The sequence below is a fragment of the Tachysurus fulvidraco genome, chromosome 13 (assembly GCF_022655615.1).
Source record: "Tachysurus fulvidraco isolate hzauxx_2018 chromosome 13, HZAU_PFXX_2.0, whole genome shotgun sequence".
NCBI lineage: Eukaryota > Metazoa > Chordata > Actinopteri > Siluriformes > Bagridae > Tachysurus > Tachysurus fulvidraco.
Window position 1 is genome coordinate 4,015,041 of NC_062530.1, and position 24,027 is coordinate 4,039,067.

At 34.8% G+C, this 24,027-nt stretch overlaps 2 protein-coding genes across 12 annotated transcripts in view; one reads left to right on the top strand and one right to left on the bottom strand.

Annotated features, from left to right (window-relative positions):
* The window catches only part of LOC113650788, a 32,533-nt gene extending 14,365 nt beyond the window's left edge, over window positions 1-18,168 (top strand). For 6 of the 11 annotated variants that reach the window (XM_047822624.1, XM_047822631.1, XM_047822630.1 and 3 more), the window contains 51 exons: window positions 90-288; window positions 365-478; window positions 603-716; window positions 839-927; window positions 1,098-1,296; window positions 1,375-1,488; window positions 1,607-1,720; window positions 1,840-1,928; window positions 2,098-2,296; window positions 2,373-2,486; window positions 2,611-2,724; window positions 2,847-2,935; window positions 3,106-3,304; window positions 3,383-3,496; window positions 3,615-3,728; window positions 3,848-3,936; window positions 4,106-4,304; window positions 4,383-4,496; window positions 4,621-4,734; window positions 4,854-4,942; window positions 5,113-5,311; window positions 5,390-5,503; window positions 5,622-5,735; window positions 5,855-5,943; window positions 6,113-6,311; window positions 6,388-6,501; window positions 6,620-6,733; window positions 6,853-6,941; window positions 7,112-7,310; window positions 7,387-7,500; window positions 7,636-7,749; window positions 8,249-8,337; window positions 8,504-8,690; window positions 8,812-8,925; window positions 10,092-10,205; window positions 10,330-10,418; window positions 10,584-10,770; window positions 10,893-11,006; window positions 12,159-12,272; window positions 12,397-12,485; window positions 12,650-12,836; window positions 12,959-13,072; window positions 14,224-14,337; window positions 14,462-14,550; window positions 14,714-14,900; window positions 15,023-15,136; window positions 16,289-16,402; window positions 16,527-16,615; window positions 16,780-16,966; window positions 17,087-17,200; window positions 17,287-18,168. In XM_047822624.1, the coding sequence (XP_047678580.1) occupies window positions 90-288; window positions 365-478; window positions 603-716; window positions 839-927; window positions 1,098-1,296; window positions 1,375-1,488; window positions 1,607-1,720; window positions 1,840-1,928; window positions 2,098-2,296; window positions 2,373-2,486; window positions 2,611-2,724; window positions 2,847-2,935; window positions 3,106-3,304; window positions 3,383-3,496; window positions 3,615-3,728; window positions 3,848-3,936; window positions 4,106-4,304; window positions 4,383-4,496; window positions 4,621-4,734; window positions 4,854-4,942; window positions 5,113-5,311; window positions 5,390-5,503; window positions 5,622-5,735; window positions 5,855-5,943; window positions 6,113-6,311; window positions 6,388-6,501; window positions 6,620-6,733; window positions 6,853-6,941; window positions 7,112-7,310; window positions 7,387-7,500; window positions 7,636-7,749; window positions 8,249-8,337; window positions 8,504-8,690; window positions 8,812-8,925; window positions 10,092-10,205; window positions 10,330-10,418; window positions 10,584-10,770; window positions 10,893-11,006; window positions 12,159-12,272; window positions 12,397-12,485; window positions 12,650-12,836; window positions 12,959-13,072; window positions 14,224-14,337; window positions 14,462-14,550; window positions 14,714-14,900; window positions 15,023-15,136; window positions 16,289-16,402; window positions 16,527-16,615; window positions 16,780-16,966; window positions 17,087-17,200; window positions 17,287-17,304 (6,463 nt within the window). In that variant the 3' untranslated portion in view covers window positions 17,305-18,168. The remainder of the gene's footprint in view (window positions 1-89; window positions 289-364; window positions 479-602; window positions 717-838; window positions 928-1,097; window positions 1,297-1,374; window positions 1,489-1,606; window positions 1,721-1,839; window positions 1,929-2,097; window positions 2,297-2,372; window positions 2,487-2,610; window positions 2,725-2,846; window positions 2,936-3,105; window positions 3,305-3,382; window positions 3,497-3,614; window positions 3,729-3,847; window positions 3,937-4,105; window positions 4,305-4,382; window positions 4,497-4,620; window positions 4,735-4,853; window positions 4,943-5,112; window positions 5,312-5,389; window positions 5,504-5,621; window positions 5,736-5,854; window positions 5,944-6,112; window positions 6,312-6,387; window positions 6,502-6,619; window positions 6,734-6,852; window positions 6,942-7,111; window positions 7,311-7,386; window positions 7,501-7,635; window positions 7,750-8,248; window positions 8,338-8,503; window positions 8,691-8,811; window positions 8,926-10,091; window positions 10,206-10,329; window positions 10,419-10,583; window positions 10,771-10,892; window positions 11,007-12,158; window positions 12,273-12,396; window positions 12,486-12,649; window positions 12,837-12,958; window positions 13,073-14,223; window positions 14,338-14,461; window positions 14,551-14,713; window positions 14,901-15,022; window positions 15,137-16,288; window positions 16,403-16,526; window positions 16,616-16,779; window positions 16,967-17,086; window positions 17,201-17,286) is intronic. The other 5 variants (XM_047822629.1, XM_047822628.1, XM_047822632.1 and 2 more) reach the window with 5 other exon arrangements.
* Window positions 18,169-19,458: 1,290 nt separating this feature from the next.
* On the bottom strand, window positions 19,459-22,329 carry LOC113650741 (cytochrome c oxidase subunit 5A, mitochondrial-like). Its single transcript, XM_027159231.2, has 5 exons — window positions 22,171-22,329; window positions 21,122-21,238; window positions 20,434-20,555; window positions 19,918-20,035; window positions 19,459-19,569 (listed from the first exon to the last, which is right to left on the bottom strand). The coding sequence occupies exons 1-4, from the start codon at window positions 22,241-22,243 to the stop codon at window positions 19,922-19,924; spliced, it is 426 nt and encodes a 141-aa protein (XP_027015032.1). The 5' UTR covers window positions 22,244-22,329; the 3' UTR covers window positions 19,459-19,569; window positions 19,918-19,921.
* Between the last annotated feature and the right edge of the window lie 1,698 nt (window positions 22,330-24,027).

A 24,027-nucleotide genomic window follows, 5' to 3' on the forward strand; every position in this document is an offset into this window, starting at 1 on the left:
AATCTTTGAATAGTGAGCACATGCATGTTTTGTTTGTCTTGCACACTGTAGTTTAGAAGAGACATTTGAAAGGTTTGTTTTCTCAACAGCTTTGCAATTAATTTCAAAACGGGGCCATCTGCTGGTGATGACATCGCTTTTCATTTCAATCCTCGCATTGGTGATTGTACCGCCCTGAATAGCTGCAGTAATGGAAAGTGGGATAAAGAGGAAAAGGCACCTGATCAACCCTTTACCAAGGGAGGAGACTTCCAAATGATTGTAGCCTTCAACTCTAAGGGTTATGAGGTAAGTTATTTGCTAATCTATAGATATTCATTTAAATAAAGGAACAACATTAACTTTTTTTTCCTCCTTTCTGCAGGTCTATGTGAATGGAATAATGCATTATGTGTTTAAGCATCGCATACCTTTAGAGAAAGTTTCAACAATTGAAATCCCTGGAGGACTTTCCAAGCTCATGTTTGGCTATTTATATGTATGTTTACCACTTTTATCCCATTAATGGCATAGATACAAACTACTTATATGGTAATTGTTCATTATTATTTTTTTCTGCTGAAACTTATGGAACTTGCTAATTCTTTTCATCTCATTTCCAGGGCTGGAGTACTTCTTCATTCTTTACAGAACTTCAGAAAATGCCAATCACACAGAGTGTATCCACAATGTTTGGATCCACACCTTTCCAGATTTCACAACCAATTAGCAACCCAGTAAGTTGAACAATACTTGAGATTAAAGCAAAAGCTGGATGGAAGGAAATACCATTTAAAGTCAACCAACACTATAACAAAAAGTTAAAGTCAGAAATGTTTTTCATACCTGCTCTCTGCAGACATTTCCCTATGTGGGTAAAATCCCAGGAGGGATTAAACAAGATATGGCTGTATTCTTCCAAGGGACTGTTCTTCCAGATGCCAAAACGTAAGGTTTGATGCCCAGTTGATTTGAAATATAGAAATCATAATGTACACATACTCCAACCACAAAAGAGTGAATAGTTAAATCATTGAATAGTGAGCACATGCATGTTTTGTTTGTCTTACACACTGTAGTTTAGAAGAGACATTTGAAACGTTTCTTTTTCTCAACAGCTTTGCAATAAATTTCAAGACGGGGCCGTCTGCTGGTGATGACATCGCTTTTCATTTCAATCCTCGCATTGGTGATTGTACCGCCCTGAATAGCTGCAGTAATGGAAAGTGGGATAAAGAGGAAAAGGCACCTGATCAACCCTTCACCAAGGGAGGAGACTTCCAAATGATTGTAGCCTTCAACTCTAAGGGTTATGAGGTAATTTATTTGCTAATCTACAAATATTCATTTAAATAAAGGAACAAAATTAACTGTTTTTTTTCCTCCTTTCTGCAGGTCTATGTGAATGGAATAATGCATTATGTGTTTAATCATCGCATACCTTTAGAGAAAGTTTCAACAATTGAAATCCCTGGAGGTCTTTCAAAGCTCATGTTTGGCTTTTTATATGTATGTTTAACAGTTTTGTCCCATTAATAGCATAGATTCAAACAATTTATATGGTAATTGTTCATTATTATATTTTTCTGCTGAAACTTAAAGAACCTGCTATTTCTTTTAACTACAGGGCTGGAGTACTTCTTCATTCTTTACAGAACTTCACAAAATGCCGATCACACAGAGTGTATCCACAATGTTTGGATCTTCACCTATCCATATTTCACAACCAATTAGCAACCCAGTAAGTTGAATACATGAGATGAAAGCAAAATCTGGATGGAAGGAAAAACCATTTACAGTCAACCAACACTATAACAAAAAGTTAAAGTCATAAATGTTTTTCATACCTGCTCTCTCCAGACATTTCCCTATGTGGGTAAAATACCAGGAGGGATTAAACAAGATATGGCTGTATTCTTCCAAGGGACTGTTCTTCCAGATGCCAAAACGTAAGGTTTGATGCTCCAGTGATTTGAAATATAGAAATCATAATGTACACATACTCCAACCACAAAAGAGTGAAGAGTTAAATCTTTGAATAGTGAGCACATGCATGTTTTGTTTGTCTTGCACACTGTAGTTTAGAAGAGAAATTTGAAAGGTTTGTTTTCTCAACAGCTTTGCAATTAATTTCAAAACGGGGCCGTCTGCTGGTGATGACATCGCTTTTCATTTCAATCCTCGCATTGGTGATTGTACCGCCCTGAATAGCTGCAGTAATGGAAAGTGGGATAAAGAGGAAAAGGCACCTGATCAACCCTTTACCAAGGGAGGAGACTTCCAAATGATTGTAGCCTTCAACTCTAAGGGTTATGAGGTAAGTTATTTGCTAATCTATAGATATTCATTTAAATAACGGAACAACATTAACTGTTTTTTCCTCCTTTCTGCAGGTCTATGTGAATGGAATAATGCATTATGTGTTTAAGCATCGCATACCTTTAGAGAAAGTTTCAACAATTGAAATCCCTGGAGGACTTTCCAAGCTCATGTTTGGCTATTTATATGTATGTTTACCACTTTTATCCCATTAATGGCATAGATACAAACTACTTATATGGTAATTGTTCATTATTATTTTTTTCTGCTGAAATTTATGGAACTTGCTAATTCTTTTCATCTCATTTCCAGGGCTGGAGTACTTCTTCATTCTTTACAGAACTTCAGAAAATGCCAATCACACAGAGTGTATCCACAATGTTTGGATCCACACCTTTCCAGATTTCACAACCAATTAGCAACCCAGTAAGTTGAACAATACTTGAGATTAAAGCAAAAGCTGGATGGAAGGAAATACCATTTAAAGTCAACCAACACTATAACAAAAAGTTAAATCCATAAATGTTTTTCATACCTGCTCTCTCCAGACATTTCCCTATGTGGGTAAAATCCCAGGAGGGATTAAACAAGATATGGCTGTATTCTTCCAAGGGACTGTTCTTCCAGATGCCAAAACGTAAGGTTTGATGCCCAGTTGATTTGAAATATAGAAATCATAATGTACACATACTCCAACCACAAAAGAGTGAAGAGTTAAATCATTGAATAGTGAGCACATGCATGTTTTGTTTGTCTTACACACTGTAGTTTAGAAGAGACATTTGAAACGTTTCTTTTTCTCAACAGCTTTGCAATAAATTTCAAAACGGGGCCGTCTGCTGGTGATGACATCGCTTTTCATTTCAATCCTCGCATTGGTGATTGTACCGCCCTGAATAGCTGCAGTAATGGAAAGTGGGATAAAGAGGAAAAGGCACCTGATCAACCCTTCACCAAGGGAGGAGACTTCCAAATGATTGTAGCCTTCAACTCTAAGGGTTATGAGGTAATTTATTTGCTAATCTACAAATATTCATTTAAATAAAGGAACAAAATTAACTGTTTTTTTTCCTCCTTTCTGCAGGTCTATGTGAATGGAATAATGCATTATGTGTTTAATCATCGCATACCTTTAGAGAAAGTTTCAACAATTGAAATCCCTGGAGGTCTTTCAAAGCTCATGTTTGGCTTTTTATATGTATGTTTAACAGTTTTGTCCCATTAATAGCATAGATTCAAACAATTTATATGGTAATTGTTCATTATTATATTTTTCTGCTGAAACTTAAAGAACCTGCTATTTCTTTTAACTACAGGGCTGGAGTACTTCTTCATTCTTTACAGAACTTCACAAAATGCCGATCACACAGAGTGTATCCACAATGTTTGGATCTTCACCTATCCATATTTCACAACCAATTAGCAACCCAGTAAGTTGAATACATGAGATGAAAGCAAAATCTGGATGGAAGGAAAAACCATTTACAGTCAACCAACACTATAACAAAAAGTTAAAGTCATAAATGTTTTTCATACCTGCTCTCTCCAGACATTTCCCTATGTGGGTAAAATACCAGGAGGGATTAAACAAGATATGGCTGTATTCTTCCAAGGGACTGTTCTTCCAGATGCCAAAACGTAAGGTTTGATGCTCCAGTGATTTGAAATATAGAAATCATAATGTACACATACTCCAACCACAAAAGAGTGAAGAGTTAAATCTTTGAATAGTGAGCACATGCATGTTTTGTTTGTCTTGCACACTGTAGTTTAGAAGAGAAATTTGAAAGGTTTGTTTTCTCAACAGCTTTGCAATTAATTTCAAAACGGGGCCGTCTGCTGGTGATGACATCGCTTTTCATTTCAATCCTCGCATTGGTGATTGTACCGCCCTGAATAGCTGCAGTAATGGAAAGTGGGATAAAGAGGAAAAGGCACCTGATCAACCCTTTACCAAGGGAGGAGACTTCCAAATGATTGTAGCCTTCAACTCTAAGGGTTATGAGGTAAGTTATTTGCTAATCTATAGATATTCCTTTAAATAAAGGAACAACATTAACTGTTTTTTTTCCTCCTTTCTGCAGGTCTATGTGAATGGAATAATGCATTATGTGTTTAATCATCGCATACCTTTAGAGAAAGTTTCAACAATTGAAATCCCTGGAGGTCTTTCCAAGCTCATGTTTGGCTATTTATATGTATGTTTACCACTTTTATCCCATTAATGGCATAGATACAAACTACTTATATGGTAATTGTTCATTATTATTTTTTTCTGCTGAAACTCAAAGAACTTGATAATTTTTTTCATTTTATTTCCAGGGCTGGAGTACTTCTTCATTCTTTACAGAACTTCAGAAAATGCCGATCACACAGAGTGTATCCACAATGTTTGGATCCACACCTTTCCAGATTTCACAACCAATCAGCAACCCAGTAAGTTGAATACATGAGATGAAAGCAAAAGCTGGATGGAAGGAAATACCCTTTAAAGTCAACCAACACTATAACAAAAAGTTAAAGTCATAAATGTTTTTCATACCTGCTCTCTCCAGAAATTTCCCTATGTGGGTAAAATACCAGGAGGGATTAATCAAGATATGGCTGTATTCTTCCAAGGGACTGTTCTTCCAGATGCCAAAACGTAAGGTTTGATGCCCAGTTGATTTGAAATATAGAAATCATAATGTACACATACTCCAACCACAAAAGAGTGAATAGTTAAATCATTGAATAGTGAGCACATGCATGTTTTGTTTGTCTTACACACTGTAGTTTAGAAGAGACATTTGAAACGTTTCTTTTTCTCAACAGCTTTGCAATAAATTTCAAAACGGGGCCGTCTGCTGGTGATGACATCGCTTTTCATTTCAATCCTCGCATTGGTGATTGTACCGCCCTGAATAGCTGCAGTAATGGAAAGTGGGATAAAGAGGAAAAGGCACCTGATCAACCCTTCACCAAGGGAGGAGACTTCCAAATGATTGTAGCCTTTAACTCTAAGGGTTATGAGGTAATTTATTTGCTAATCTACAAATATTCATTTAAATAAAGGAACAAAATTAACTGTTTTTTTTCCTCCTTTCTGCAGGTCTATGTGAATGGAATAATGCATTATGTGTTTAATCATCGCATACCTTTAGAGAAAGTTTCAACAATTGAAATCCCTGGAGGTCTTTCAAAGCTCATGTTTGGCTTTTTATATGTATGTTTAACAGTTTTGTCCCATTAATAGCATAGATTCAAACAATTTATATGGTAATTGTTCATTATTATATTTTCCTGCTGAAACTTAAAGAACCTGCTATTTCTTTTAACTACAGGGCTGGAGTACTTCTTCATTCTTTACAGAACTTCACAAAATGCCGATCACACAGAGTGTATCCACAATGTTTGGATCTTCACCTATCCATATTTCACAACCAATTAGCAACCCAGTAAGTTGAATACATGAGATGAAAGCAAAATCTGGATGGAAGGAAAAACCATTTACAGTCAACCAACACTATAGCAAAAAGTTAAAGTCATAAATGTTTTTCATACCTGCTCTCTCCAGACATTTCCCTATGTGGGTAAAATACCAGGAGGGATTAAACAAGATATGGCTGTATTCTTCCAAGGGACTGTTCTTCCAGATGTCAAAACGTAAGGTTTGATGCTCCAGTGATTTGAAATATAGAAATCATAATGTACACATACTCCAACCACAAAAGAGTGAAGAGTTAAATCTTTGAATAGTGAGCACATGCATGTTTTGTTTGTCTTGCACACTGTAGTTTAGAAGAGAAATTTGAAAGGTTTGTTTTCTCAACAGCTTTGCAATTAATTTCAAAACGGGGCCGTCTGCTGGTGATGACATCGCTTTTCATTTCAATCCTCGCATTGGTGATTGTACCGCCCTGAATAGCTGCAGTAATGGAAAGTGGGATAAAGAGGAAAAGGCACCTGATCAACCCTTTACCAAGGGAGGAGACTTCCAAATGATTGTAGCCTTCAACTCTAAGGGTTATGAGGTAATTTATTTGCTAATCTACAGATATTCATTTAAATAAAGGAACAAAATTAACTGTTTTTTCCTCCTTTCTGCAGGTCTATGTGAATGGAATAATGCATTATGTGTTTAAGCATCGCATACCTTTAGAGAAAGTTTCTACACTTGAAATCCCTGGAGGTTTTTCCAAGCTCATGTTTGGCTTTTTATATGTATGTTTACCATTTTTGTCCCATTAATGGCATAGATGCAAACCACTTATATGGTAATTGTTCATTATTATATTTTCCTGCTGAAACATAAAGAACCTGCTATTTTTTTTAACTACAGGGCTGGAGTACTTCTTCATTCTTTACAGAACTTCAGAAAATGCCGATCACACAGAATGTATCCACAATGTTTGGATCCTCACCTATCCAGATTTCACAACCAATCAGCAACCCAGTAAGTTGAATGCATGAGATGAAAGCAAAATCTGGATGGAAGGAAAAACCATTTAAAGTCAACCAACACTATAACATCAAGTTAAAGTCATAAATGTTTTTCATACCTGCTCTCTCCAGAAATTCCCCTATGTGGGTAAAATACCAGGAGGGATTAAACAAGATATGGCTGTATTCTTCCAAGGGACTGTTCTTCCAGATACCAAAAAGTAAGGTTTGATGCTCCAGTGATTTGAAACATAGAAATCATAATGTACACATACTCCAACCACAAAAGAGTGAAGAGTTAAATCTTTGAATAGTGAGCACATGCATGTTTTGTTTGTCTTACACACTGTAGTTTAGAAGAGACATTTGAAACGTTTCTTTTTCTCAACAGCTTTGCAATTAATTTCAAAACGGGGCCGTCTGCTGGTGATGACATCGCTTTTCATTTCAATCCTCGCATTGGTGATTGTACCGCCCTGAATAGCTGCAGTAATGGAAAGTGGGATAAAGAGGAAAAAGTACCTGATCAACCCTTCACCAAGGGAGGAGACTTCCAAATGATTGTAGCCTTCAACTCTGAGGGTTATGAGGTAATTTATTTGCTAATCTACAGATACTGATTTAAAAAAAAGAACAACAGTAACTGTTTTTTCCTCCTTTCTGCAGGTCTATGTGAATGGATTAAGGCATTGTGTGTTTAAGCATCGGATACCTTTAGAGAAAGTTTCAACACTGGAAATCCCTGGAGGTCTTTCCAAGCTCATGTTTGGCTTTTTATATGTATGTTTAACAGTTTTGTCACATTAATATCATAGATGCAAAATATTTACATGGTAATTGTTTTTTTTTTGTTTGTTTGTTTGTTTTTTTGCTGAAACTTAAAGAACTTGCTAATTTTTTTCATTTTATTTCCAGGGCTGGAGTAGTTCTTCATTCTTTACAGAACTTCAGAAAATCCCAGTCCCACAGAGTGTATCCATAATGCTTGGATCCACACCTTTCCAGATTTCACAACCAATCAGCAACCCAGTAAGTTAAACAATACAAAAGATGAAAACAAATGCAGGGGGGCACGGTGGTTTAGTGGTTAGCACATTCGCCTCACACCTCCAGGGTTGGGGGTTCGATTCCCACCTCCGCCTTGTGTGTGTGGAGTTTGCATGTTCTCCCCGTGCCTCGGGGGTTTCTTCCAGGTACTCCGGTTTCCTCCCCCAGTCCAAAGAAATGCATGGAAGGTTGATTGGCATCTCTGGAAAATTGTCCATAGTTTGTGATTATGTGAGTGAATGAGAGTGTGTGTGCCCTGTGATGGGTTGGCACTCCGTCCAGGGTGTATCCTGCCTCGATGCCCGATGACGCCTGAGATAGGCACAGGCTCCCCGTGACCCGAGAAGTTCGGATAAGCGGTAGAAAATGAATGAATGAATGAAAACAAATGCCACAAAATGGCAGGAAGAATTCAGTCATCTGACATAATCTATAACAACAGGCAAAAGTAATTTGTTTTTTTAATGTGTGCTGTCTTCAGGCAGTTCCCTATGGGTGTAAAATACCAGGAGGGAGTAAAACAGATATGGCTTTGTTCTTACAAGGGACTGTTCTTCCAGATGGCAAAGGGTATGGTTTGATGCTAAGTTTAATGGAAATATAAAAATGATGTACACATACTGCAACCACAGAAGAGTGAAGAGTAAAACTTCACATGCATGTTTTTTTCTGCCTTACACACTGTAGTTTAGCCTAGATTGTTAGATATTTGAAACATGTTTGTTTTTCCTTCCAGATTTACAATAGATTTCTCTGTTGACAACGACGTCGCTTTTCATTACAAACCTCAAATTGGTCAACATACCACTCTGAACAGCCTTAGAAATGGCAACTGGGACAAACCTGAAATGGCCCCTGATAAACCCTTCACCAAGGGAGGAACCTTCCAAATGATTGTAGCCTTCAACTCTGAGGAATATCTGGTGTGTTTTTAGGATAATTTCAATTTACCAGTCAGTTTTATTGTATTTAAATCAAAAGGTTATGAGGTCTATTGCATAATTTATTCAAAATATACTTTAAAACATTTCCATGGTCTTACAGGTTATTGTGAATGGAATACGCCACTGCACATTTAAGCATCGCATTCCTTTAGAGAAAGTTTCTGCAATTTTAGTTCATGGAGATGTTGCCATTCAGCTCATTGGTTTTGTTGAAGTAAGTAAAACATGTTTGTCTCTTGAAAATGTTCAATCTGGTAGTTTCATTAATTAGCACATTTCTATTTTTCTTTTTATTAAAACTAGGGAATTGCATAAATAATAAATGAGCAAAGCACACATGGGCGAGATGTTCCAGAGGCTGAAAGTTTTGCAGCAATAATTTTTTTGAAAGTGTGGATCGATGTCAAAATAATCTCTTGTGAAATTTGATATTACCTTGTTATCATTGTTTTTGTACAAACTATACAATTTGGGACATGACGCGATCCCTATTTGAGGCTCTGAGGTAGACAGGCCTCGCAGCAAATTTATTTTGAATCAAAAATCGTAAAGTAAATATCTGAACATGAGATGTTATAGTATTTAAAAATTACCTTGGATTTTTATTTTCTGGACATTTACAGACAATTATAATCATAAAATTATTTGCTAATTACACTTACATGTAACAATTATACAATAACATCTCAGGTTCAGATATTTACTTTACCTTTTTTGATTCATAATAAATTTACTGCGAGGCCTTTTTGGATACTTCTCGTGACAATGGAGACAATAAAAAAAAAAAAAAAAATCCTATGCAGAAATGCAGAATGTTGTGATAAGGCCGTCCATAAGCTACAAATTACCTTCCGGGCAGATATTTGTTGAAGAGTAGCTTGTCTGTGCAACACTACACTAGAAAAGCTTTAATATTTTTTAGCTTGCTTTATGATTCTCAGTTAGAGAGACTCAATGGAGGGATTCGGAGGAACATAATGTTACTTTTCTTACACTTATCTTATGGGCTAAGGGTCAAACATTGGTTATTCATATTTACTCCTGTTTTTGATTAGAGTACCTTTTAGGAGGTATGGTGCTTTTTACCTTCTTCTGGATTACAGCTTAATTTGTGCTGGAAATGGAAATCTTTGTTAAACTGATTTACTGCTGAATTGTGTGTTTAAGCATCGCATACCTTTAGAGAAAGTTTCAACACTTGAAATCTCTAGATGTCTTTCCCAGCTCATGCTCATGTTTGGTTTTATATATATGTATGTTTAACAGTTTTGTCCCATTAATGGCATAGATGCAAACTAATTATATGTTTACTGTTTAATATCATTATTTTTTCTGCTGAAACTTCAACGAACATGCAATTTTTTTTACTTTTATCTCCAGGGCTTGAGTACCTCTTCATTCTTTATGGAACTTCAGAAAATCCCAGTCCCACAGAGTGTATCCATAATGCTTGGATCCACACCTTTCCAGATTTCACAACCAGTCAGCAACCCAGTAAGTTAAACAATACAAAAGATGAAATCAAATGCCACAAAATGGCAGGAAGAATTCAGTCATCTGACATGATCTATGACAACAGGCAAAAGTAATTTGTTTTTTTAATGTGTGCTGTCTTCAGGCAGTTCCCTATGGGTGTAAAATACCAGGAGGGAGTAAAACAGATATGGCTTTGTTCTTACAAGGGACTGTTCTTCCAGATGGCAAAGGGTATGGTTTGATGCTGAGTTTAATGGAAATATAAAAATGATGTACACATACTGCAACCACAGAAGAGTGAAGAATAAAACTTCACATGCATGTTTCATCTGCCTTACACACTGTAGTTTAGACTAGATAGTTAGATATTTGAAACATGTTTGTTTTTCCTTCCAGATTTACAATAGATTTCTCTGTTGACAACGACGTCGCTTTTCATTACAAACCTCAAATTGGTCAACATACCACTCTGAACAGCCTTAGAAATGGAAATTGGGACAAACCGGAAATGGCCCCTGATAAACCCTTCACCAAGGGAGGAACCTTCCAAATGATTGTAGCCTTCAACTCTGAGGAATACCTGGTGTGTTTTTATGATAATTTATATTTACCAGTCACGTCTTTTTGTATTTAAATCAAAAGGTTATGAGTTCTATTGCATAAATTATTCAAAATATACTTTAAAACATTTGCATGGTCTTACAGGTTATTGTGAACGGAATACGCCACTGTATATTTAAGCATCGCATTCCTTTAGAGAAAGTTTCTTCAATTTTAGTTCATGGAGATGTTGCCATTCAGCTCATTGGTTTTGTTGAAGTAAGTAAAACATGTTTCTGTCTCTTGAAAATGATCGATCTAGTAGTTCAATTAATTAACACATTTCTATTTTTCTGTTATTTAAAACTAGGGATTTGCATAAATAAAAAATGAGCAAAGCACACATGAGCGAGATGTTTCAGAGGCTGAAAGTTTTGCAGCAATAATTTTTTTGAAAGTGTGGATCGATGTCAAAATAATCTCTTGTTAAATTTGATATTACCTTGTTATCATTGTTTCTGTACAAACTATACAATTTGGGACATGATGCGATTCTACACTAGACATTTTACCTACCAGTCTGATCAACAGAAATCTTAACAATTTAAAGCACACTGTCTCCACCTCCTTAGTTTTCAGACATTTACAGACAATTATATTCATAAAATTATTTTCTAATTATCCTTATACTGTATGTAACAATTATACATCAATGTCCAGAAAACAAAAATCCAAGGTAATTTTTAAATACTATACCATTTCAGGTTCAGACATTTACTTTACCATTTTGATTCATAATAAATTTGCTGCAAGGCCTGTTTGGATACTTCTCGTAACAATGGAGACAAAAAAAATCTTTTTTTTTTTTTTTTTTTATGCAGAAATGCAGAATGATGTGATAAGGCTGTCCAGAAGCTACAAATTAACTTCTGGGAAGATATTTGTTGAAGGGTAGCTTGTCTGTGCAACACTACACTAGAAAAGCTTTAATATTTTTAAGCTCAAAGGAGGGATTCGGGGGAACATAATGTTACTTTTCTTACACTTGTCTTATGGGCTAAGGGGCAAACATTGGTTATACATATTTACTCCTGTTTTTGATTAGAGTACCTTTTAGGATGTATGGTGCTTTTTACCTTCTTCTGGATTACAGCTTAATTTGTGCTGGAAATGGAAATCTTCGTTAAACTGATTTACTGCTGAATTGTGTGTTTAAGCATCGCATACCTTTAGAGAAAGTTTCAACACTTGAAATCTCTAGATGTCTTTCCCAGCTCATGCTCATGTTTGGTTTTATATATATGTATGTTTAACAGTTTTGTCCCATTAATGGCATAGATGCAAACTAATTATATGTTTAATGTTTACTTTCATTATTTTTTTCTGCTGAAACTTCAACGAACCTGCAATTTTTTTTACTTTTATCTCCAGGGCTTGAGTACCTCTTCATTCTATATGGAACTTCAGAAAATCCCAGTCCCACAGAGTGTATCCATAATGCTTGGATCCACACCTTTCCAGATTTCACAACCAATCAGCAACCCAGTAAGTTAAACAATACAAAAGATGAAATCAAATGCCACAAAATGGCAGGAAGAATCCAGTCATCTGACATGATCTATAACAACAGGCAAAAGTAATTTGTTTTTTTAATGTGTGCTGTCTTCAGGCAGTTCCCTATGGATGTAAAATACCAGGAGGGAGTAAAACAGATATGGCTTTGTTCTTACAAGGGACTGTTCTTCCAGATGGCAAAGGGTATGGTTTGATGCTGTTTAATGGAAATATAAATAATGATGTACACATACTGCAACCACAAAAGAGTGAAGAGTAAAACTTCACATGCATGTTTTATCTGCCTTACACACTGTAGTTTAGACTAGATAGTTAGATATTTGAAACATGTTTGTTTTTCCTTCCAGATTTACAATAGATTTCTCTGTTGACAACGACGTCGCTTTTCATTACAAACCTCAAATTGGTCAACATACCACTCTGAACAGCCTTAGAAATGGAAATTGGGAAAAACCTGAAATGGCCCCTGATAAACCCTTCACCAAAGGAGGAACCTTCCAAATGATTGTAGCCTTCAACTCTGAGGAATACCTGGTGTGTTTTTATGATAATTTATATTTACCAGTCATGTCTTTTTGTATTTAAATCAAAAGGTTATGAGTTCTATTGCATAAATTATTCAAAATATACTTTAAAACATTTGCATGGTCTTACAGGTTATTGTGAACGGAATACGCCACTGCACATTTAAGCATCGCATTCCTTTAGAGAAAGTTTCTGCAATTTTAGTTCATGGAGATGTTGCCATTCAGCTCATTGGTTTTGTTGAAGTAAGTAAAACATGTTTCTGTCTCTTGAAAATGATCGATCTAGTAGTTCAATTAATTAACACATTTCTATTTTTCTGTTATTTAAAACTAGGGATTTGCATAAATAAAAAATGAGCAAAGCACACATGAGCGAGATGTTTCAGAGGCTGAAAGTTTTGCAGCAATAATTTTTTTGAAAGTGTGGATCGATGTCAAAATAATCTCTTGTTAAATTTGATATTACCTTGTTATCATTGTTTCTGTACAAACTATACAATTTGGGACATGATGCGATTCTACACTAGACATTTTACCTACCAGTCTGATCAACAGAAATCTTAACAATTTAAAGCACACTGTCTCCACCTCCTTAGTTTTCAGACATTTACAGACAATTATATTCATAAAATTATTTTCTAATTATCCTTATACTGTATGTAACAATTATACATCAATGTCCAGAAAACAAAAATCCAAGGTAATTTTTAAATACTATACCATTTCAGGTTCAGACATTTACTTTACCATTTTGATTCATAATAAATTTGCTGCAAGGCCTGTTTGGATACTTCTCGTAACAATGGAGACAAAAAAAATCTTTTTTTTTTTTTTTTTTATGCAGAAATGCAGAATGATGTGATAAGGCTGTCCAGAAGCTACAAATTAACTTCTGGGAAGATATTTGTTGAAGGGTAGCTTGTCTGTGCAACACTACACTAGAAAAGCTTTAATATTTTTAAGCTCAAAGGAGGGATTCGGGGGAACATAATGTTACTTTTCTTACACTTGTCTTATGGGCTAAGGGGCAAACATTGGTTATACATATTTACTCCTGTTTTAGATTAGAGTACCTTTTAGGATGTATGGTGCTTTTTACCTTCTTCTGGATTACAGCTTAATTTGTGCTGGAAATGGAAATCTTTGTTAAACTGATTTACTGCTGAATTGTGTGTTTAAGCATCGCATACCTTTAGAGAAAGTTTCAACACTTGAAATCTCTAGATGTCTTTCCCAGCTCATGCTCATGTTTGGTTTTATATATATGTATGTTTAACAGTTTTGTCCCATTAATGGCATAGATGCAAACTAATTATATGTTTAATGTTTACTTTCATTATTTTTTTCTGCTGAAACTTCAACGAACCTGCAATTTTTTTTACATTTATCTCCAGGGCTTGAGTACCTCTTCATTCTTTATGGAACTTCAGAAAATCCCAGTCCCACAGAGTGTTTCCATAATGCTTGGATCCACACCTTTCCAGATTTCACAACCAGTCAGCAACCCAGTAAGTTAAACAATACAAAAGATGAAATCAAATGCCGCAAAATGGCAGGAAGAATTCAGTCATCTGACATGATCTATAACAACAGGCAAAAGTAATTTGTTTTTTTAATGTGTGCTGTCTTCAGGCAGTTCCCTATGGATGTAAAATACCAGGAGGGAGTAAAACAGATATGGCTTTGTTCTTACAAGGGACTGTTCTTCCAGATGGCAAAGGGTATGGTTTGATGCTGTTTAATGGAAATATAAAAATGATGTACACATACTGCAACCACAGAAGAGTGAAGAGTAAAACTTCACATGCATGTTTTATCTGCCTTACACACTGTAGTTTAGACTAGATAGTTAGATATTTGAAACATGTTTGTTTTTCCTTCCAGATTTACAATAGATTTCTCTGTTGACAACGACGTCGCTTTTCATTACAAACCTCAAATTGGTCAACATACCACTCTGAACAGCCTTAGAAATGGCAACTGGGACAAACCTGAAATGGCCCCTGATAAACCCTTCACCAAAGGAGGAACCTTCCAAATGATTGTAGCCTTCAACTCTGAGGAATACCTGGTGTGTTTTTATGATAATTTATATTTACCAGTCATGTCTTTTTGTATTTAAATCAAAAGGTTATGAGTTCTATTGCATAAATTATTCAAAATATACTTTAAAACATTTGCATGGTCTTACAGGTTATTGTGAACGGAATACGCCACTGCACATTTAAGCATCGCATTCCTTTAGAGAAAGTTTCTTCAATTTTAGTTCATGGAGATGTTGCCATTCAGCTCATTGGTTTTGTTGAAGTAAGTAAAACATGTTTCTGTCTCTTGAAAATGATCGATCTAGTAGTTCAATTAATTAACACATTTCTATTTTTCTGTTATTTAAAACTAGGGATTTGCATAAATAATTAATGAGCAAAGCACACATGAGCGAGATGTTTCAGAGGCTGAAAGTTTTGCAGCAATAATTTTTTTGAAAGTGTGGATCGATGTCAAAATAATCTCTTGTTAAATTTGATATTACCTTGTTATCATTGTTTCTGTACAAACTATACAATTTGGGACATGATGCGATTCTACACTAGACATTTTACCTACCAGTCTGATCAACAGAAATCTTAACAATTTAAAGCACACTGTCTCCACCTCCTTAGTTTTCAGACATTTACAGACAATTATATTCATAAAATAATTTCCTAATTATCCTTATACTGTATGTAACAATTATACATCAATATCCAGAAAACAAAAATCCAAGGTAATTTTTAAATACTATACCGTTTCAGGTTAAGACATTTACTTTACCATTTTGATTCATAATAAATTTGCTGCAAGGCCTGTTTGGATACTTCTCGTAACAATAGAGACAAAAAAAATCTTTTTTTTTTTTTTTTTTTTATGCAGAAATGCAAAATGATGTGATAAGGCTGTCCAGAAGCTACAAATTAACTTCTGGGAAGATATTTGTTGAAGGGTAGCTTGTCTGTGCAACACTACACTAGAAAAGCTTTAATATTTTTAAGCTCAAAGGAGGGATTCGGGGGAACATAATGTTACTTTTCTTACACTTGTCTTATGGGCTAAGGGGCAAACATTGGTTATTCATATTTACTCCTGTTTTTGATTAGAGTACCTTTTAGGAGGTATGGTGCTTTTTACCTTCTTCTGGATTACAGCTTAATTTGTGCTGGAAATGGAAATCTTGGTTAAACTGATTTACTGCTGAATTGTGTGTTTAAGCATCGCATACCTTTAGAGAAAGTTTCAACACTTGAAATCTCTAGATGTCTTTCCCAGCTCATGCTCATGTTTGGTTTTATATATATGTATGTTTAACAGTTTTGTCCCATTAATGGCATAGATGCAAACTAATTATATGTTTAATGTTTACTTTCATTATTTTTTCTGCTGAAACTTCAACGAACCTGCAATTTTTTTTACATTTATCTCCAGGGCTTGAGTACCTCTTCATTCTTTATGGAACTTCAGAAAATCCCAGTCCCACAGAGTGTTTCCATAATGCTTGGATCCACACCTTTCCAGATTTCACAACCAATCAGCAACCCAGTAAGTTAAACAATACAAAAGATGAAATCAAATGCCGCAAAATGGCAGGAAGAATTCAGTCATCTGACATAATCTATAACAACAGGCAAAAGTAATTTGTTTTTTTAATGTGTGCTGTCTTCAGGCAGTTCCCTATGGGTGTAAAATACCAGGAGGGGGTAAAACAGATATGGCTTTGTTCTTACAAGGGACTGTTCTTCCAGATGGCAAAGGGTATGGTTTGATGCTGAGTTTAATGGAAATATAAAAATGATGTACACATACTGCAACCACAGAAGAGTGAAGAGTAAAACTTCACATGCATGTTTTTCTGCCTTACACACTGTAGTTTAGACTAGATAGTTAGATATTTGAAACATGTTTGTTTTTCCTTCCAGATTTACAATAGATTTCTCTGTTGACAACGACATCGCTTTTCATTACAAACCTCAAATTGGTCAACATACCACTCTGAACAGTCTTAGAAATGGCAACTGGGACAAACCTGAAATAGCCCCTGATAAACCCTTCACCAAGGGAGGAGCCTTCCAAATGATTGTAGCCTTCAACTCTGAGGAATATCTGGTGTGTTTTTATGATTATTTATATTTACCAGTCAGTCTTTTGTATTTAAATCTAAAGGTTATGAGGTCTGTTGCATAAATTATTCAAAATATACATTAAAACATTTCCATGGTCTTACAGGTTATTGTGAACGGAATACGCCACTGCACATTTAAGCATCGCATTCCTTTAGAGAAAGTTTCTTCAATTTTAGTTCATGGAGATGTTGCCATTCAGCTCATTGGTTTTGTTGAAGTAAGTAAAACATGTTTCTGCCTCTTGAAAATTGTTCGATCTAGAAGTTTCATTAATTAACACATTTCTATTTTTCTTTTTATTAGAACTGGAGAATTGCATAAATAATAAATGAGCAAAGCACACATGGGCAAGATGTTCCAGAGGCTGAAAGTTTTGCAGCAGTAATTTTTTTGAAAGTGTGGATCGATGTCAAAATAATCTCTTGTTAAATTTGATATTACCTTGTTATCATTGTTTCAATACAAACTATGCAATTTGGGACATGATGCGATTCTACACTAGACATTTTACCTACCAGTCTGATCAACAGAAATCTTAACAATTTAAAGCACACTGCCTCAACTTCCTTAGTTTTCAGACATTTACAGACAATTATATTCATAAAATTATTTCCAAATTATCCTTATACTGTATGTAACAATTATACATCAATGTCCAGAAAAAAAAATCCAAGGTAATTTTTAAATACTATTTACTTTACCATTTTTGATTCATAATAAATTTGCTGCAAGGCCTGTTTGGATACTTCTCGTGACAATAGACACAAAAGAAAATCGCTTTTTTTCCTATGCAGAAATGCAGAATGATGTGATAAGGCCGTCTAGAAGCTACAAATTAACTTCTGGGCAGATATTTGTTGAAGGGTAGCTTGTCTGTGCAACACTACACTAGAAAGTCTTTGGTGTCTTTAAGCTTGCTTTATGATTCTCAGTTAGAGAGACTCAATGGAGGGATTCGGGGGAACATAATGTTACTTTTCTTTCACTTGTCTTATGGGCTAAGAGGCAAACATTGGTTATTCATATTTACTCCTGTTTTAGATTAGAGTACCTTTTAGGAGGTATGGTGCTTTTTACCTTCTTCTGGATTACAGCTTAATTTGTGCTGGAAATGGAAATCTTTGTTAAACTGATTTACTGCTGAATTTGTCTGTTAATTCTAAATAAAAACACAGGTATTCTGAAGGTTCAGTCTGATGATTTTTTGTTTTTCACCAAAAAAATTCAATAACTAAAGCTTCTCTATTCCAATCATTTGAATTCTAAAAAACAATACACCATTATTCACGTAAAATCTTTGTGAATAATTGCTCCTAGTGATGAAATTCTGCAACATGTGGGCATTTCCCCTTACAATTAAAGAGAAAATCCTAGTAAAGATAAAATTTATTTATAAAGCATCTGTGCCTGTTGCATTTAGAGATATGCTAACATTACAGAAATGGAGCCGAATTGCCATAGCAGAAGAAATCGTATAATTTGGTGCCATTACATTTCTCCGCTGTCAAAGATTTTTAAATTCACATTATATTTTGACAATCAGTCTTCAAAAGAATGTGTCACCTAGTAATGAGTTTAAGCCCCACCTCCTCTCTACGATAAAAGTTGTACTTTCCTTGCTCAGAGATGCTCTAAGATTGGTCCTTAATCATTCTTAAGAATAGATTCTTAGTTAGACCTTTTAATCTAATTAAGGAGCTCTCTAAGATCATTCTTAGAATATTTGTGAACACAGGCTCTGGATGACTGAATACTTACTATGGTGCCAGACTCACACTTGCTCTCTGCAGATTTCTCTGTGGATGGTCCCACATGGATCCATGTCCAATCTTAACCACAAAGAGTTGGTGTGAGTGCAGTTTTTCATTCCAACCGAGCAGAAGCCACACCTGATTCCACCTGTTTAATCAGTTCTTCTTGGCTTTTAATATACTCTGATGTAGCTTCTGCTTGGTTAGAATGAAAACATGCACCCACACCGGCCCTTTGTGGATTGGACATGGATCCCCTAAAGATTTCTGTGGGTGATTCCACATGGATGCTTTAAAGATTAATCCATGTTCATGCCCAAGTCTCACCCTTTCATCAAGTAATAGCTTCATCTGTATACAGAAGTCTTGGACCTGAGTAATATCATTGTATTCATACATAACTCCTTTTCAACAAGCTTACTAACTTGTGTTTTGGTAAGTTAGTGTACAAGGTAAGTTAGTGTACCAGTGTTTTGGTAAGTTAGTGTACAAGTTTGGCTTGGAAGTGGTTATATGATTAATATGTATTCCATATCTACAGATGGATTTCCAGTAATATAAATATAATAAACAGTAATAATAATTAAATACATTTTTAATGTTTTGTAATAATAATTTAGGATAACCCATGATAGCAAACATCAAACTGCTCAGTATGGTATATGATTTGAATGCACTTTTGGAAGGGTGTCAACACATGAACTAAGAAAAAGCCCAAACCAAGTTAAATATTGCTCTGTTTATTAAGTCAAAAGTTTGAGGTATTAAACATCATAACTTCATGAAACCAGGACATTAGGAAACAAGTGCAATGACTTCAGACGTGTCTCAAGACCTGTAAAGGATGAGATTAAGATATTACCAACCATTTGTTTAAAAAAAAAAATAGAAAATTGAAAAGGAAAAAAAGAAAATTGCTTGTATCTTTAGTGTTTATCTTGTACCAGGATACTCCTATGTTAAAATACATTGGTCCTACAAAAAATGTGCATAAGCTGGAAAGTCTGAGTTTCATGCTACTCCAGAGAGCAAGTGATCATACAGTCAATAAGATTAAATAGCAAAAGGTGTTTTTTTTTTGTTGCTGATGAGGCCAAATGTTAAAACAAATAAAAAAAAATAATAATTAATGAAGCACGATTCAGGCAACAAAAGACAATGCAAATGACATTAATAAATGCACCTGTTTAGGCTTTATCAATGCCAAGTTCCTCAGGGGTCGAGATGCCCAGCTCCATAAGGGTGGGGCGAAGCTCTTGAATCATGTATGGATAGATCTCTTTATGTGGTCCAGATTTATCCTGAGAAAGCGATTAATAAAGACAAGTTGTGAGTGGAGCAGACAGAAAAAAAATATGCTTTAGAATTTCTAAAGCTTAATCTGTATTTCCATCCAAACACTTCAACACTCAGATCTTAATCTCAATTTGCCCTCAGTGTACTAAATTCCTAATTATAAATGTCCTAATATAGAAAAACTCTCAAGCCGTTAACAGTAGATTAATTCCTTCGAAATCATATTAATCATTCTTGAAATGCAGTCACGGAAGTCCGGAGTGGTTTGTGGGAGGATTCTTCAAAAAGAAAAAAAAATCTTACAATTATTTAAAAGATTAAAACAAGACATACTGAAAAAGATTAGTCCTGTTTAAATCTGGTGATAAAAGGACATGAACGGTGCTTGATTTCACACACCCACCTTCACTGCTTCTAAGATGCGGACCGCACTGGCCAAGTCATTCAGCCTTCTGCAGGCTCTCAGTGCAGAGTCAAGGATCTTTGGTTCAGGGACCAGGTCATAGCCGATCAGTGTGTTCACACCTGAGAATCAAAATTTAAAAGAAAATAAACTTTATTATTAATGCATACATAAAGGGAAGTCGTGGCCTAATGGTTAGAGAGTTTGACTCCTAACCCTAAGGTTGTGGGTTCGAGTCTCAGGCCAGCAATACCACGACTGAGGTGCCCTTGATCAAGGCACCAAACCCCCTCTCAATTGCTCCCCGAGCACCACAGCATAAATGGCTGCCCACTGCTCCGGATGTGAGTTCACGGTGTGTGTGTGTGGGTGTGTGTGTGTGTGTGTGTTCGCTGCTGTGTGTGAGCACTTTGGATGGGTTAAATGCAGAGAACGAATTCTGAGTATGGGTCACCGTACTTAGCCCTATGTAACGTCACTTATCACTAGTGTTGCATTATTTGAGGAAATGTGGATAATAAGGTCATGGATCGAGATGACAGGCTAATTATTTTTGTAAAACTAGCAAATAAATGCTTTTACAAACTGAGTAAAGCCTTAAACTAAAATTTGCATAATGTTTTTCTCCTCTTATAATACAGCAATCTGCAAAAAATTAGGCCACTGACCAAAGCAGCATGCACCTTACCTTTCCTAAGTTCCCAGTCATCAAGGTTGGGCTTGTTGAAGTAAGTGACCCAGCGAGCGTCAAACTCCTCATCTGTCTCCGCTTTGGCATGAGAGTAGCATCGGGAGGCCAAAGGGGCTGAGGAAAGAGAAAATAAACACACAATAACAACATTCAACACCTAAGATGCATTATAATCAGTATACTAATAAAATATGAAGGAGGATCCGTTAGAGGACCGTCACGTTGTGCATGACCAAAAGGTTACTCACGGTTGACTAAGGACTAGAATTCCTTAGGTTTATTTTAGGGCGTAAACATTAGTTTGTCTCCTTATGCACAGAGTCAGGAGAAGCGATAGGATGTGTACATTGTTCTGAATTGACATAATAATCACTAATACTATTATTATTCTTTTATATTCATGTAAATTCCCATGCGAATGAATCCTATATAGTCTTCAGAATACTTACACAGACAAGACAAAGATATGACATGGAAGATTTTTGGAAATTTTACTTTCGTTTTAATTCAAATTTTAATCCTGTGATATCTAGAAACCGTGCTGTATTTAAACAACGGGTGAAACCTTTAAAGTTTTACAGCTTTGTTTAAGAAAATCCAGAATGTACAAAAAAAAGGCTCTTTGTTTTCACTGATATTAAATAAATAACTTAGAAAAAAATGAGTTAGTGCACAGTGTTATACTAGTGCAGTATTAACACACACACACATTCAAACACTTTTACTCACTTATAACAAATAAATTTAATTACAGATTATTTGGTTATTTTATGTAAATAAATAAAGAGTTAAGTGGAACTCATTGCTCGGTCATCACAAGGGCATGGACTGGTATGCTAACATGCTAACTACAGGATGTGACGTGATAAACACGTTATTTTGAAATACACAGACATTAATAAAAGTTTATTTGATATAAAGATGAAGTTATCTGGACAGAGTTAAAGGTTTTAAACATTTAGCTTCTCTGGAATCCTAGCAACAGAGAGGAGCTAAGAAACAATGAGCTTAATAAACATCCATATAATCACTTACATTACACTTACCTGTGCACTGAGGACCTGCTCGTGCTAAACTCCTGATGCCGGCCGCAGAAACACGGATAACGGCAGAAAACATATTAATGCTCGCCTGCCCTAAAGGTTGAGTACTCGGGCATACAGGTTAGGGGAAGATATTATGGTGTGCGCATGCGTAGTGCACATTCAGGAATGGGCGGCACGTGGTAGCAGACGCTCGAGTTGCCAGATTTGCTATTTTCGATCCTATGAAAACGGAGGTTTTTTTTTTGACAATTTACATATTTTTATTATTACCGTGTTTGGGGAAGGATATAAATATGAAACAATTTGCACAACGATGATCCGTTCACACGTGGAATTTAATTAAAAACGCAAATAAATTATTAATTAATGATTCGTTCACTGTTTACGTTTTTTAAAACTGTCTAAGAAGCAATTTAGCTCATTTTCTTGCGTATGTTATAGCCACAATAAACTGTCATTCCTCTACCACATTTAACACCAACATGAAGAAAACAAACAAATTAATTTATCATCGATTATCCAAAGATCAATGATTCACTGTATTTATTAGCATCTCGGCTACAACGGACATTTTCCCCACAAGACCACCAGAGGGCAACCTTGTGCATATGTTTTCTTTAATTTACTTTTCTGTGCATAACATTTTTGTCTTACGGTTTATTGTTTCCTTTGCACTCTAAGCAATATCATTACGAATATCAATTATATAGTATGTATTTTAAAATAAATATAGATTTTTTTTAAATAATAGATTAAAATTACTTTTAAAAAAGGAGTAAAATGCCTTATGGTCTGTATATATATACACACACACACCATAAGGCATTTTAATATATATATATATATATATATATATATATATATATATATATATATATATATATATATATATATATATATATGTATGGTATGTAAATATGGTATTTACATACAGTAACGGGAAAAAAACGTTTATACACTTTATATATATATATATATATATATATATATATATATATATATATATATATATATATATATATATATATATATATATATTAAAATGCCTTATGGTGTGTGTGTGTATATATATACAGACCATAAGGCATTTTACTCCTTTTTTAAAAGTAATTTTAATCTATTATTTAAAAAAAATCTATATTTATTTTAAAATACATACTATATAATTATGTACATACCATATATATGTATGGTATGTAAATATGGTATTTACATACAGTAACGGGAAAAAAACGTTTATACACTTTATATATATATATATATATATATATATATATATATATATATATATATATATATATATATATATATATATATATATATATATATATATGTGCAACTGTAGTTTAGAATTACCCAAATACAGAAAAAAACATATGTATGTAAAACTTAAACATATAAACATTTTTTCTCATGCATGAAATAATATTGAAATCTTTGAACTATTTAGTAAAATTGTTTATTATTAATAAAATAAAAAAAAATATTATTCATTCATTCATTTTCTACTGCTTTTCCGAACTTCTCGGGTCACGGGTATTATTATTATTATTATTATGATTATTATTATTGTTAGGGGGTGCTGTATATTACTCGTTACTTCAGTCTTTTCACCACCAGATGGCAGCAGTGAGTACGAATTCTGTCATTGAAGTAACAGCGCTGACCTTTATTCATTGCAATATAGCTGTACATAATATTATCTTGTTAGTCCATCGTTGATTATTCAATCAGTATATATTTTCATACCAAATTACTTAGTTTCAGTAAGACTCTCGGACTAAAGGTGACGTCAAACACATCATATCTCCCTCACATTTTCTTAATTAACACACTTAATAAAGGGATTTGTTGGGA